Source organism: Musa acuminata, chromosome BXJ2-2 (genome assembly GCF_036884655.1).
Source record: "Musa acuminata AAA Group cultivar baxijiao chromosome BXJ2-2, Cavendish_Baxijiao_AAA, whole genome shotgun sequence".
Taxonomy (NCBI): Eukaryota; Viridiplantae; Streptophyta; class Magnoliopsida; order Zingiberales; family Musaceae; genus Musa; species Musa acuminata.
The window spans coordinates 30,529,533-30,545,378 of record NC_088339.1 but is presented as its reverse complement, the minus strand read 5'-3'; the positions used below and the strand labels follow the sequence as shown (position 1 = coordinate 30,545,378).

Genomic DNA, 15,846 nt, shown 5'->3' with positions numbered 1-15,846 from the left:
GTGGATCGAAGCGACTCTAAGCCAAACGTCGCTTCGTGATCAGCGACGTAATCCATCAAAAGGTACTCCATGTCAGGCTGCTGAACCCCCCAATCAATTTACGGAAACATGCATCAGAAGATATATAAACATTTCCTACATCATTAAGCAGAACCATCTGTTCTCTGCCATAACTGCTCGATTGGATCGACAGCTTCTATCTTTGGTTTCTTCTCTTTGTCGCATCAACAGATTGTTTCCAAGCATTCTGTTTAGCGTGTATCATTGTTTTATTGTTACAACATAAATGATATTACACATTTATCATTAGATCAACTACAAAACAAACCAATATAGAGCAATGCCTATTGCTTCCTCATGGAAGCTTTCATGAACAAGCTAGGGAAGATGCAGCCGGTGTCGGTCAATGGAGAATGTAAGTAACAAGGAGAGCTACGAGCATAAGCGCGTAGGCGACGCCTTGGTCGATCGCCTTGCCGTCGATGATCCCCCGAGCTGGTGCGGTTGCCTCGCCGTGAGCAAGTTGCATCAAGCCTGAGATGAAGAAGGTCAGGAACAGCAGCTCGAACACCATTCTCGTGGAACAACTCATTTTGCTTCCGTCTCCCAAGGAATCTGAACGTAGTCTTTGCTGCGGAGAAGAAGACACTGGTGAGTCTCAGTGAGGTGAGAGGTGGTGGGTATTTATAGGGGCTTTACTTGGCCGACGAGTGTTTCTTCCGGTCTTCCTTGCCAACGCTGAGACCGGAAATGGTCTAAAGAAGCCGGCGGTTTAAGCTGGACCAGGAGCCGGTCCAGGACTTGGTTGATACGGCAAGCTAGAAATCGCGTGCATTAAATTAGGATTAGGAATACAAAAGATATGATTCAAACGTTGTCGTTCTCTCTGTTCTGTACTTTGACCGGTAACTCAGCATTGGATTCGATCTATAAAGCATATTCTATTGTTTCTTTGATTGCTATAAGTTCATCGTAACAATTGCCTTCATCGTGGATGCATCGCACACTGCTCGATGTGATCAAAAAGTCAAACCTCTTTATTCTGTACATTATTGTGCCAAATTTTCTAGTGAATTAGAATATGACATATCTCTGCTTGACGTCCTTCGAATCCTTCCATTAATTAACAACTCGTCTTTTTATTTTATTGTCTAAAGTTATTGTCTAAAGTTGTTAGGACATGAATGCGAGGTGCAACCGGTAAAACTTATTCGAAGGTTAGAGAACACATGAAGAACCCGAGCTTTTAGTAAGTTTAATTCGTTCATAATTAAAATATATTTGATGAAGAAGCACCTCTTGTGGTATTCCTTCTGCAACCATACGAAATATTTCTTTAGATGTGATGATAATGTGGCATGTCGAATACATTAGATAGGTAGATATACATCGTAGTTTCAAGCAACCAATTGACGCCCCTCGGTTGACATATGGTTTGCAAATGATCTGAGATCAGCTCGGCCCCTGCAAAATGGTTGACGGAACGGCGAACCTCGCCGAGAAGGACCGAGACGAGCTCTCCGGCTCGGCCCACGTTGACCCTTCGTCAAAATTCTGCGCATAAGTGTGGGCATCATAAGGAACAAGCGTTCGCGCCGCCGCCGCTGCCGCCGCGGCGGATCCCGACGCCTTGCTCCTCTCCGCCATCATCCTCCTCCACAGGCCCCGTAGCCCCGTCACGGTCGACGGAGATGACGACCGGCCTTCCCACGGGTCGAGCTCGTCGTCGGCGAGGAACCGGGTGAACCTGGCCGTCCCACGGCGGCTGCTGCACCGGTTGCCGACGTCGAGCGGCAGGCACGCGCAAGATCTCTGCCTCTGGAGCTTCGACCTGCGGTCCATGATGCAACCTCTATCCCTCCGAAGCTGTGTGACGATCTCGGGATGAGCACTTGTGAGTGACGTTTTGACCTGTGATTCTCATAACAGGTGTTATTAGACGGCTGGTGTTTAGATATCTCAGCTGACGATTTGGCGACGGCTGCAGGAATATGGGTGGATGATGCTTTCGCCACGGACACTGGTTGGCTTGCACCACGCAATCTAATTGCGGTCGGATCTAACCGTGCCTTGTTTTGAATCCAATAAGTCAAACTTCGACAGCGTTGTTGACCAATGATTCAGGATCGATAAATTGATTCGTTGGTTGATCCGATCCATCGGATCGTACCATAACAAATGAAATAAAAGGAAAAAAAACTCATTTGATTTTATATAGCTATCAACGTTGATTTCTGTATAATTTAATCAATTAGGACAAGCTTGTCCAAATCATCTAACACAATAATCCAAAAAGGAAAAAAAAAATACTGAAACCCAAATAGGTAACTTTCAAACTAACATCTTACTTTTTCATTTTTTTTATCTTGCAGGTGAAAGAAAACAATGGTTACCAAACCATTTGAATTGCCACAATACATTTTTGTGATTCCTGTACTTGAACACAGTTCCAACAAACCACAAAACTTAGATACAAGTCGTAATCAGATCTCAGAATCATTTCCTGACAATTACACATAAATGCTAGTTCAGTTAAATGAACAATAAGGGATACTGATTAGACATGGAAATCAGTGAGATTTCGAGTGCTGTAGATGTACAAAGTTACATCCTGGAGTTTAGCATTTTAGTACTGGACATCATATGTCAGAAGGTCATCTCATATTAGATGTGCTGTCACAAAGCTTGCATTCTTATCTTTCTACAGGCCATGGCAATTACGGAATCAATGACCAAAACATCTGTTGGCAACATTCTGTCTGTCTGCAATAGAAGGGAAAAACTATCAGGTCTCCAGATCAGAAAATTGAAAAGTTTTGAAATGCATCCATGCTGCTTGTAATCAATCCGCCAAGATCAATAGTTTCCCCATCATTCATCTCTCTAGAGCAAGGGGCAACGTACTCCAAGGGACCTAGGGAATCAGGCTGTGCGGTCATGAAGATACAAATGAGTAATAGCTTAGAAATCAGCTGAAGTTCTTTAGATAAAGCAGATTAAGTCTTGAAAGCGTAGATGAGTACCGGACTGAGGTTCATCCCTGCAAATTGGTTGCCGCCATTAAGTGAATCTTCTGAATGAGATTTGGGTTCCGAACATGCATCAACTGTTACTGGTATAGGGCAAATATTGTTTAGTGATGTCTGCCCCACCTGAGGGCCTAGCTGCAATTTGAAGTTGGTAAGCAGGTCTTAGTCTTGCATCAGCTACCTATGTCTAAATAAAAGAAAATATAAAAGAGAATAAAAACATGCAATATACCATATTAGCTACAAACAAGTTCAGCACAGAGAAATTAGAAAGTACCATATCGCTACAGTTCTCTGTGGCAGGAGGATCTCTAGTTGAAGCTGGATGATTATGACTTGAAGAAGCAACCTTTGCAAATGGAAATGCATGGCATGTTTCTTCTGCTTCCAAGATGGATGAATGGATCAACCGGTTTGATGGATTTGAGGGTTGATGACGGGCCATAACGGAAGCAATAGCAGCATCAAATGAATCACAGGTCATAGGGATCTGCTGAAGACTAGAATTTGGAGCAGGTAATGGATGGCAAAGGTTGACAGGAGTTTCCGACACTTCAGATAATATAGCACCAAAGCTCATGTTAGATAGGCAATCAACCCATGACATATTGACACTTCTGCTATTGTTCTTCTGGTCAACCTTGTTCATGTTAAATAAAAAAAAAAGAAAATTTTGAGTAAAAAGAAAATTTTGAGTAAAAAGAAAAAAAAAGACAGATAATAAGGTGGAAGATATTTGATACAATTACCCCATTTTGGATAGTTTTCTCCAACAAAAGGTGTGTTTCAACTGCTTGGTTCGCTGAATCATCCATATGGCATGGCCCATGTCCTTTGCTCGACTTACAAAGCAGTTTATCACCACTGGTGATATGCTTTTCGAAACTCTTATTAGGCTCCTCATAAGAATGCGATGTCATAGATGTCTGGCATGCTGTTTGCTCAAGATTGGAGAACCAACCATATCTTTGAAAACGAAAGAAACTATTCAGCTCAACATCCTTATCACGACCATGAAAATCTAGAGAATAAAAAAAAAGCACATGCAACCAGCATAGGGTAAAACAGTTAAACCTTAAACGAAACATGGCAGGGCTACCAAGTGAAGCATGCACATCAGCCGCGGTGACATCAGAGTCTTCTAAAGTCCATCTTATGCTGTTGGCCAAATTATCCAGGTAAACATTGTACGGAAAAAGCATGAGTTCTCCTGTTGCCAATTTTGAACTGCCCCACTTGAAGTTGAGGTGCTTCACCACTGAAGAGATTCTTTTTCTAGTTGTTAAAGTTAGTTCCAGGTAAGGGTTGTGATTATTCTGTAACATCACAAAGCAACAAAGCAAATGGTCATATGACAACTTAAATTAAAACTAAAAATAACAATAAATAACAGACTCTCCTTGTTCCCTGTGAAGTCACCACTAATCATATGTCTTAAACTTCTTAAATTTACCTTCTCCAATGCTTTCCTAGTAGCTTCATCTATTGGAAAAAGCTGAAGCTTAACTTTTCCATTGAAATCTTGAAATTGTTCTTGTACAAATTTCAAATCTCCTGGTGCTGCTTCCGGTAAGCTAGTTTGCATATCCTGAATCTCCAGCTGAGGTAATTGGATAGAAGAAGTGTGAAGTTGTCCATCTAACTCAGAACTCTTTTTTCCTGGAAAAAGAGAGATGTCAATGAATGTAAACAGCATTTAATATCCTACAGCCGGAATAAGTTGCTACTCAACCCAAATGGTCATCAAGATATCTAATCATGATTCACACATTACTATTCATTAAACTGCTGGAATGGAAGGAAAACCAAATTATAATATATCATCATATGTCCTTGGTTATCTAAGCTACGTGCATTGTCATAATTACTGAAGTGGAACATGCTGAAGAATCACTTGGAAGGGAAAAAGACTGACAAGCAAGACAGAGGTATGGGGAAAACAGCTTATGAATGACAGAGTACCCGTGATCTCCCGTTTCTGCTTTGTGATCTTTAGGCTCTTGGACTTGTTGCAACCAAGACATTTTTTTGCAAGACCTTTATGCTGAGAGCCAGAAGCTTTCATGATAAACCCTCTTTTGCTCTGAAGATACTAATAATTATAGCCTTCTTTATGGATGTTGCACTACAAGATCACAAAGGTGTATTCGGTGTTTTCCTGCAGGAACAAGATTGTTAAGCTAAAAATTTTGAGTGGTTCAATCAATCAAAAATTTAGATTAGATATGAATTCAACCAACCTTGTAAATTGTTCTGGATAACATATCTAAATTCAGATATCCAATTTCATATGTTAAAGATCTAAAAAGCCAAGAATCACAAGTATTCTTGTCAGCCATGAATTTATTCTAATTTGCAGATATTTATAAACAACAGATGCAACATAATTACATAGGACTTTAAGTTTATTTTAAAAAACAAATGCAAAGTGTCAAAATTCCTGAATTTTCTATCAAGACTACTTCAACAAGAACTACATCAAATAGATAAACTCCACAAATGTGGATCCTCAGGGTAAAATGTGTAATTAACTCCGAACAATTCGTTACTTATCCGAAGCTGGCTATACAATTAACTTAATTCTCAGCAAAAATGAGGCCTCCCTTAACCCCAGAAGCTTTATGTTTCCATGTGCATCACTAGATCGCTGAAATCAGATACCTTTCAACGATGAATAATGTTGCATCTCACTTCTTTCAAGAAAAATACATTATGTTCTAGCTGGTTCACTTGTTATCTTTCAACATAATCCGTTCTCCTCGCTTAGAAGCCCATGTTCTTCTTTTTTTTTTTTTTTTCAGTTTTCATCTGTAACTTTTATCCAGTTCATTTTCTTCAGCTTATTGAATTCTTTTACATATAAATTCTTTGTGTACATGCAATTTATATTGTCTGGGAGCAGCGAACAGAATTAGAAAGAACAGAAGATTTGCATGGTTCAGCTTTTAGCATAGGTCCACGAGGGAAAGTGAGAATATCTCTAGCATATAACAATAATGGTTACAAACTTACAACATCTGATAATTCACTGAAAAACAAAAGCCAAGGTGCTGTATGCAAATTCTCAAAATGCTCGGAACATGAAGAAACCCTTCTCTGATCGCTTCACCAACGCCTTGTGTGACACAAGCAACTTACGTCTATGGTACAAGCCATACAAGGACTCTGTTTTTGTAGTATATAACCAAAGTTGATTCACCTACCAATAGCAGTGACTATACGTGGTTGGATGATAATTTATGATCTCCAACCTCTGGCAATAAAAAACCATAAATATCAGACTTACCTAATCAAAATCTTACTTCAAAGGCTAAATGAGAGTTGCCATTGAGCCACATGCAAAGAATTATTGTACCACTCCATAAATTTTGAAGCCCATTATCACTTTTATATCTCAATGTGGAAACCAGAATGTTGCTCCAAGTCAAAAAAAAAATCTCTCATCTTAGCTGTAGAAAAGTAAGCAAGCCTGGCTGGTTTATTGCATAAAGAAAACAGGAATCCATACATCAACAGTGGAAAATTCCTTCTCTTGATGGGATCCAAATGAAGTGCATTAATCAAGCTTATGTTGATAACCATACAACATATATTTCACCAGACTGTTAATACTAACTATACTGTGGATGTTACACCCTGAAACTACCTACCACTACAACGAGAAAATTCATTTGGTGCGTAAACTACATTAAATATGATTTAAAGAAATGAAAATCTTTAGATAGGATTTATAAGAAAATTAGAACAATGTTAACATTAAAATAATCAAATTTAAATATATGCAGACATGAACATCATGGAAATTTAGGAAGGGTTTAAAAACTTTAGTGTCATGATTCAAACAATTAAATTAACATTAATCAAAACAATCTAGATTAACACATGAAGGCAGGAACATCATGAAAATCATTAATTATGGTTTATTAACTTTCATGTCATGATACAAATATTTAAAGCAATTAATTGAATCTAAAATATGCATCATAGTATCATACTTTTTTATTATTAAAAATCCAAAATTAATTAATATAAAAATTTTATATTAAACAATTAAAAAAATAAAATCAAATATATCAAAATTTAAATTAAAGGGAAAGAAATTGATAATAATATTTTAGTTAAGTAACAAAAAGTTATAATGATTACAGTAGATTACATTGTGAATTTAAAAGACACGTACTACATAGAGCTAGAAATTTGACAAAACTCATCCATTAGGGGACCTTCGTGATCAACTGATAACACTTTTGATAACATGAACCTTTTTGGATGATAACAGTTTGAACCAGCGGCTTTGGATCAAAACGTTCTATGCCAAGGCTGGTTGCAAGTTTGTAGATGGCAGCTATGCACATAGTTAATAGATTCAATTCAGCAGATCTATGGACAAGGATCAATGAGTAAAAGTATATTTTGGTTGAATGTCAAAGCAGATTAAACATTTTATTAAGATTAATAAGTATATAAATATCTTCAAACGTATTGACAGAAAATAAAAGTGGAAAAAAGGTGAACTAGGGCTAGTTTCTGGATGGATTAGTTACCCAAATATCACTAGTCAAAAAGAAAAAAGGGACACTAGAATCTATTGATATCAAACAATTTTGGTTCAACGAATTGGGGCATGAAAAGTTTCAACGATTTTTCAACGGCTAAGAACGGCAGAATCACCGCGAAGTCATTTCAATTAGCCCCAAAAATTAAACTCTTTTCACCTGAAATTATAACGATGACATATAGAACAACCTCCGAATAAACTAATTCCAAATTAAAAGACAAGAGCTGGAACGAGAAAGGCAACGGAACCACACAAATCGTCACCATCAAACTACACAAAAGCAAGAAAAAAGGTACAGGAACCCTAACACAAGTCTCAAATATACGAGCAAAGAGTACCAGATCCGCACCAGTACGCAATCCTCGCGTGGGTATTATTAGCCAACGAAGAACGCTAATCTCAAGAACGCGCGCCAGGCTAAACCTCCAATCTTTCCCCAAACCAACACTGGATTGAGAGAGAGAGAGAGAGGGAGAGAGAGAGGGAGTTGCCGCCTTCGCCTTCCTAAAGACCACTGCTAGATTCGAAATAGCCTCTACATAGAGCTCGTTCATCCTTAGTCACGTGTCGAGTCGGTAAGTGGATCATGACATAATCGGATCCGGATAGTCACCGGGTCGAATCAGATCGGATCGGCTGGTAATGGATCCTGAAACCATCATAAGTAAACCAAGACTTTCGTCATCAAAAACCTAAACGCTACCTAAACCCACCTTCACCTGCCCACTGGCTTATCACCACTTGGTTCTGCTTTCCTCGTCTCTACCCTTCCTCTCTTCGATCGCCCATGGCGGACGGAATCGAAGAGGTGGCGGAGAGCGTCTCCGGTCTCTCCATCGGCAATCCACCCGCCGCGGAAGCTCCGAGCAAGAAGTATCGCCTCGATTCCCTCCTCCGCAGCCTCTTCCCCTCTTCTGTTGGAATGTTCCTTATTCATCTTTGTTCGTTGTTCTCGTTTAGCGCTTTGAAGAAGGAGCTGAAGAAGAAGACGAAAGAAGAGGAGAACCGGTTGGGAGGAAGAGAAGAAGAAGGAGGTACACTTTTTTTGCCCGCTTGATTTTCTTTGAGTTACTTGCAATATATGCTTTTCTCTTGTTTGTTTGAAGCCCTAAAAGGGCCTCACTTTCCTGCTGCCTGAGAAATCATGCACAAGATTAAATGTTCCCGGATTTTGTGTCTAATTGATTATGATGACTCGCATTTTTGTTGCAAAATTAGCAGGCTGCTGCAATGCCACAGTCGCAGAAGCCATCGGCAGTTGCTGATGATGAAGACATGGACCCAACGGTTTGTTTGACCTCAGTTTCTCCCAATCTTATAGCAGAGAAAAAAGAGATTTTAAGCTTTTTCGATTTATAGGTTCAAAACTCAGTTCAGTTATCTGCCATTTGCAGCAATACTATGAGAATAGGCTGAAGATCCTTACATCGTTGAAGGCAGCCGGAGGAAATCCTTATCCTTACAAGTTTCAAGTGTCCATGACCATAACTGAATATATCGAGCAATACAGAGTTCTGAGTGACGGGAATCACCTTAAGGATGTCGAAGTCAGTTTGGCAGGTACATTTACTTTATCATATGATTGATGTATGAGTATTAAATTAATGTGGTTCTGTTATCTCTTGATGCTGTATTGAGTTGTCCTTTGTTTTAAGGGAGAATCATGAACAAGCGAACTTCTTCATCGAAGCTTTACTTCTATGACCTGTATGGAGGTGGTCTTAAAGTTCAAGTTATGGCTGATGCTAGGTACCACTTACTAAGATTAACTGATCTGTTTTGCTAATCATATTCATTTTTCAGTTTTAAGTGGAATATATTGATACAGATATCTACTCTTTGGGTTGAACATGCCAAGCATTTGTATCCCTTTGCCCTCCGTCAAAGAATTAGCCCTGAAATCTGTTGATTTGAAATGTGGCAAGATTAGTAAATGAAAGGATGATTTGAAATGTGGCATATGTTGATATTTCATAGCAGTAAAGCATTGATAAAGAAGGCATAAATTTGATGCAAATAATAAAACAAAGAGAATATATGTTGCATATAAGGAAACTTAATAACACTATCCGTATCACTTTCAACTAAACATTTAATACTATTAGATGTGTTGTGGGAATATACCGCAAGGCTTTATTGTACTATTTAAAGGAAGCCTTGTGTATAACTGGATCCTATAAGGCTATAACCATGCTGTCATGACATCTTGATTTTGTTACCGGTAAAATGGAAACTCAGTTGAAAAGTGGTAGCATTTACATCATATGGAATTGGGTTCCTTGAATAATGACAGTGAAACTGAGGCATTATGGATATATAGTGCTGTCAGTGGCAAACAACATGTACTGCTATGATTTCTCTTTAGGGAACAGTGTTTTTGCATTTTAGTATTTATCCTCTTCATGTCTCCGGATGAGGAATTTAAGGCAACTTGTATTTGTTGGTAGGCAATTGAAAAATAAAAATTGATCTTGCTTCCATGAAATATAATGGTATAATGATGGGAAAACTAGGCTTATCACAAACACATTCCTTTCTTTTATCCTTATTTACAATATTGTTCTTTTAAATTTGTTCATGTGGCATCTTTTGTGTAACAACGATATGCATCTGTGATTATGAGATTTATTTATGAATGTTAATGTTCAAATCTTTTTTTTCTTCCATGAATAAAAGAGTATGTAACTGCTAATTATTTACTTATTTTATGATGATTACTAGCTTGATTTTTCCTGCTAATTAGGGATTCAGACATGGATGAAGTTGAATTTGCAAAGTATCACTCAAGTGTGAAACGTGGTGATGTTGTTGGAATCTGTGGATATCCGGGTTGGTAGCTTTTTATTTGGTTACTAGTATTCTTACAATAATTAGTGAACTTTTCTGGTGTCATTCTCATTATATTGGCATGCAATACTATCAGATCAAGATTTGCCTGTTGTAACTTCATCTTTCAGGAGAGTCTGTAGATAACAACTTGTAGATTACAGGAGGAACTTTTAGTTGGGTGGGAAACAGATACACATTTGGTTATTTGGAGCAGCCAAATGTTGGCAACAATGATCATTTGAACTGTGGAAATTTGTTAACGTTGAAACTCATATTAAATTTATAGAAGTGGCAACAGTAATAATGTTCCACACTGTGATTTTTGAACTAGGAAATTTGTTGATGATGAATTTAAATTTCATATAGCTAGAGGACAACATAGATTGCCTAATGATCATTTTCTTTTATGAATCACATTAAGTGATGTACAATTTGATCTTTTAAGATGTCTTATTTGAAAGTGCCCTCTCTCTAAAGAAGTTTTATGTAAAAGCAAAGGTGGCAGGATTGATTGGTTCTTGGGATGAATTTGGATTCACAATTGGACTGATATATTGAAGAGTCAAAGTTACAAAAGGATGGACTGATATACTTAGTTTTTACATATTTCTATAGCATTGAATTTTTTTATTTTAGAAAGACAAGAAAGTTGATTTTAAGAAATGCAATGCATCGATTAGGGACATGTCTTTGCTATGGTTTGTTGGATTAGCTACAGGTGACTCGATTCTAGTTGGTTACTGAGCAAATTGTTGCAAATTAGCTGACCTAGGTTAACATTTTATTACACTCGTTCTGATCCATGGAAGAGGAAAGGAGGAAAGGAGTGCTATAATGTTATTTACTACTATCATCTGCCATCATTGTTTCTGCCTTTGGACCATCCTTGCCACTTGGTGCTACTATACTCACTACCATTGGATGGGAGAGAGGAAGAGAGGAGGGTGAAAGAAGAGGGGAGAGAAGAAGGAGAGAGGAGGAAGATCATGTGTTGGATTAAAAGTAGGCAAAGCCAGAGGAAGGGGCATTATGATTGTCTGATCTTGTGCCATATATCATACAACTTAGTGATCTTGTATCTCCCTTTACTGTGACCTGATTAGATGAATTATGAATGCATCGTACCTGATTCTTGGGTGAATGCAAGGAGAGACTTAGGATTTTGAAGTATTCTTTTTTCTTCTGTTGTTCAAAATTATACCATATGCCACAAAGAAACAATGCATATGGTGTTCTTACTATTTTTCGTTTTGCGGGAAAGAGCAAAAGAGGAGAGCTCAGTGTCTTTCCAAAAAGATTTATGGTTCTCTCCCCATGCCTACATATGATTCCAAGACAGAAAGCTGGTCCTGGGGTTGAGAATACTTCTGTTAAGGTATGAATAATAAATCTTTATTGCCAGCATAATACTATGAGCTTTGATTCATATGATCTCATTTGAATTGTCCCTTTCCTTCTTTAAAATTTTATACTTTCCAGAAGAATGAAGGGAAAACAACACCAGATATTTGGGTTCCTGGAATGACAAGGAATCCTGAAACATATGTTCTGAAGGATCAGGTATATGACTCTTTTTGTTTGCTGTAAAGGTTTTTATAAGTTATGGCATTAGCTTCGATGATGAAATCAGAAAGCATCAAAACTGCAAGTATGATTTGTGCCTTTTTATGGTATTCAGTGTTATTAAATGGTGGTGTGCTCTAAATGGAATTACTTGTCTAGTCACTACATATGTATTAGCTTAGGTGGATGATGATATCATATTATGGATATAATCTTCTTCCTCAACTTTTTTGTATCTAATGAACCATTAATTTGCTTGCTTCTCCAAAAACATTATGTAGTCAACATGCATTTGCTCATCAAAGATGATCAGAGCATGCTTCATCTGAAATTGATTTGTTTTCTGTAAGAATCCTTGCATTATTTTCCATTCTTCCTATGAATCTAATCATCATATCTCTTGTGTACTAAACAAATAAAGGTTTAGCTGATGTGCTACCTAAAAGGTTTTGTGAGAAGAAAGGAGTGATGGTGCTTCCATAAGATAAGAAATTGGAAAGGAGGGTGATATATGCTGGAACAGTTGCATATACCTATATATTGATAGACTGTGACACAGTTCCTTTGTTGGAAGAATTCATCCCTTAGTTTGAACCTAGAATTTCATTATGGTGTCGGGTACATGCATGCAAAAAATGTATAGGAGAATATCTACAGCCCCTTTATGAGACAATTTAAGCTTCACTTTTTCCAATTAGATCATCTTCAAATTTGTTGGTTTTAGATGCTTGATTTATGCTGGGATAGAGCATTGTGCCTTAGATCATTTAAATTTATTTCGGTCTTCTGGTTTATGTTGTCTGAATCAGTACTTTCTAGTGTCTTTGATGTTTTAAATCTCTATGTTGTGTCATGTTCCGGACACATATATGGATTTGTCTCATATGCTTGGCTAGCACTTTTCATATTGTATCAGTACTCTGGCTTTATCTGTATTTTGTGATCCTGATAATTATTAGTTAAGAAACTGATCAAGGAGTACTGTTAAACTTTTGTTTGAATGTCTTGTGATGGCAGGAAACACGATATCGCCAACGGTATCTGGATCTGATGTTGAACCATGAAGTTAGACAGATATTCAAGACTCGTTCCAAGATTATCAATTATAACCGAGATTTCCTCAACAAGCTTGACTTCTTGGAGGTTTGGCTCTATCCTTTTATATACTTTATTTTGGGGTGCTCCCAAGGCTCTTTAGTTTTCCTGTAACTAGTATTGGTTTTCTAGTTGAGAACATTTATGGTGAACATGATGACTCAAGCCCTTTTATGTTCTTGAAATTATGGTACTCTCAATGCCCTTTACTTGGTTATAAATTAGTTTTGCTTTCCTGGTGGAAACACCTATGATGAACATGATTGCTGGAGGAGCAGCTGCCAAACCCTTTGTTACCCATCACAATGAATTGAATATGAAGTTGTTCATGCACATTGCCCCTGAGCTATACTTGAAGGAGTTGGTTGTTGGTGGACTGGACCGTGTTTATGAAATTGGAAAGCAATTTAGGAATGAGGGCATTGATTTGACTCATAATCCCGAATTCACTACATGTGAGTTCCATATGGCCTTTGCTGATTATAATGATCTAATGGCTCTCACAGAAGAAATGTTATCTGGTAAGCAAGTAGCGTTGGCATTCGCATTCGCATCTTAATATGTGACTCATTTCCAGTGGGTATTGAAAATATTCTAATGCCGAACAGGAATGTTCAAGGCTCTAACTGGTGGCTATAAGATCAAATACCATGCAAATGGAGTGGATAAAGATCCAATAGAGATGGATTTTACTCCACCCTTTAGGTGTTTACTTGTCTTTTTAATTTAATTGCAATTTTTGGAAGTAAGAAAATTGATAGTTTATTCTTCTTTCTTCAGACGAATTGACATGATCAAAGAATTGGAGACAATGGCTAATTTAACTATACCAAAAGATCTTTCAAGTGAAGAAGCAAACAAGTACCTGTTAGATGCTTGTGTGAAGTTTGATGTTAAATGTCCCCCTCCTCAGACAACAGCAAGGTTATTGGACAAGGTTAGTTCTTAGATTAGAAGAGAAAATTAATTTTTCTATTGTGAATCAGAATTTAATAATGTTATGTGCAAGAGGCAACAAAAGAAACTAAAGAGGCAGGGCATAGATAATGGAACAAGAAAAAGAGAATAATTATATAATATGAATACAGATTAGCCATAAATATTGATGATTCATTCAAATACATTTTGTTTCTGGTGAAAAAGGTTTGTCTTCAGGAGTTTTTTAATCTGAATTTATCATGTCTCATGCAATTTTTATTGGATAATGGAGTAAATCCTATTTGAATATTTTATTGCATGGCAGAGTAAACCATTTTGTGTTGATTGATAGCTTGTTGGGCATTTCTTGGAAGAGACATGTGTAAACCCTACATTTATCATTAATCACCGAGAGATCTTGAGTCCATTGGCAAAGTGGCACTGATCAAAACCAGGCTTGACGGTTTGAATTATTCATCAACAAACATGAGGTTTGTGACAACAATCTCATTTTTGGCAACAGATTCATGCACTGTTTTCTTATGGTGTTGGCATGTCATTTAGGTTTGTAATGCGTAGACAACTGAATGATCCAGTTGTACAATGGCAACGATTTGCTGAACAACTTAAGGTACTGATGCAAAATTTCAGAACATCTCAGATGCAACTATAATATTTTTTTCTTTGTTTATTTTCTTTCCATTACATTGTCATACTAAGTCTGGTTCTGTAACTTGTGGACGGGGACATCAGGACCGACAATCAGGTGATGATGAGGCAATGGCTTAAGATGAAACATTTTGTACTGCTCTTGAATATGGCTTGCCTCCAACTGGTGGACGGGGTTTGGGGATAGATCGCCTTACAATGTTTTTCACTGATTCACAAAAAAAATATAAAGGTATCAATTGTTGTATAAATTCCTTATAAAGCCACTACCATTTTTACCCAGGCCAGGCCAGAAACCTAGCCAACATAATAATGTGAATGCTGGAATTCGTGGTGCAGGAAGTACTTCTTTTCCCCACCATGAAGCCTCAGGATGAGCCTTCGACCAAAGGTATCCTGTTAACTCTGTGCTATGTTGTGAACCTAGGATTTGAATGCACTTAATGTTCAAATAATGCCTTACGATCTAATGTCATTTTAACTTTAGCAGGCTACCTTGATCTTTGACAATTAATGAGGCTATATTTATTTTGAAAAGATCTTCGAGAATTTATTCTCTCATGTCATCTCAAATACAAGCATGTGGACCAATTTTAGTTATTCTTCTGTATTTCAATCGATAGAGAATTTGTCCATTTCTACTATATCTTTTCAAATTCAAGTTGGCATTTTTTGTTATGGCACGTTGGCAATTGTTCTTTCAGGTTCCTCTGTTCTGATCCTATCTTCATTTCTCGGGACCTGGTGACTTAGACCCCCAGAGTTGAACCTAATTGTATTTTATTGTCATGATGGTTCACATTAGAAGCATGTATCCAATAATAGGATAATGGACACTCACGACTTTGGGTGAGACCTCAACGCTAGAAAAGAATCCCTGGGGAGGCTTTCTCCTAAACCAAAGTATGGATCAGCGATTGCTTCACCGGCATTTCAAATGAACTATGGCCTGTGGTTCCTGTCTCATAGCCAAAGGCCAATTCTCGAGGATTTTAGACTTGGCAGGAATAAACTATCTTTTCATTTGCGCAATCATATTTATTGGGGTCACTTAAGTGTTATTGGATCAAAACGCATGCAGAATCACATTTTAACTAGAAGTAATTTGGGGCAAGTTAACGGCAAATAACCTATAAATTCTACTCCTACACCGTATGTAGGTTCATCACATTCTCAGAAATGACT

The 15,846-nt window shown here is 37.6% G+C and overlaps 1 protein-coding gene and 1 pseudogene across 4 annotated transcripts; one reads left to right on the top strand and one right to left on the bottom strand.

Moving 5' to 3' along the window:
* Positions 1–2,471: 2,471 nt before the first annotated feature.
* On the bottom strand, positions 2,472–8,123 carry LOC103975334 (TSL-kinase interacting protein 1). 4 transcript variants are annotated; one of them, XM_018821150.2, is made up of 9 exons: positions 7,937–8,120; positions 5,270–5,330; positions 4,992–5,187; positions 4,483–4,688; positions 4,104–4,345; positions 3,779–3,995; positions 3,307–3,669; positions 3,024–3,164; positions 2,472–2,927 (listed from the first exon to the last, which is right to left on the bottom strand). In XM_018821150.2, the coding sequence occupies exons 3-9, from the start codon at positions 5,092–5,094 to the stop codon at positions 2,799–2,801; spliced, it is 1,401 nt and encodes a 466-aa protein (XP_018676695.2). In that variant the 5' UTR covers positions 5,095–5,187; positions 5,270–5,330; positions 7,937–8,120; the 3' UTR covers positions 2,472–2,798. The 4 variants fall into 4 exon arrangements, with proteins under 4 accessions (XP_018676695.2, XP_018676691.2, XP_018676689.2 ...); XM_018821146.2 differs by lacking the exon at positions 5,270–5,330 and having other exon boundaries at positions 7,926–8,120; XM_018821144.2 differs by lacking the exon at positions 5,270–5,330.
* Positions 8,124–8,266: 143 nt separating this feature from the next.
* LOC135604852 (lysine--tRNA ligase-like) lies at positions 8,267–15,168 on the top strand (annotated as a pseudogene).
* The last annotated feature ends 678 nt before the right edge of the window (positions 15,169–15,846 follow it).

Excerpts from the sequence above, each read along its gene's own strand:
- LOC103975334 (XM_018821146.2), bottom strand. The coding sequence starts at position 5,094 with ATGAAAGCTTCTGGCTCTCAGCATAAAGGTCTTGCAAAAAAATGTCTT. Across the intron at positions 3,670-3,778 it reads AGAAAACTATCCAAAATGGG|GTTGACCAGAAGAACAATAG; the intron begins GTAATTGTATCA and ends AACATGAACAAG. Across the intron at positions 2,928-3,023 it reads CAGGGATGAACCTCAGTCCG|CCTGATTCCCTAGGTCCCTT; the intron begins GTACTCATCTAC and ends ATGACCGCACAG.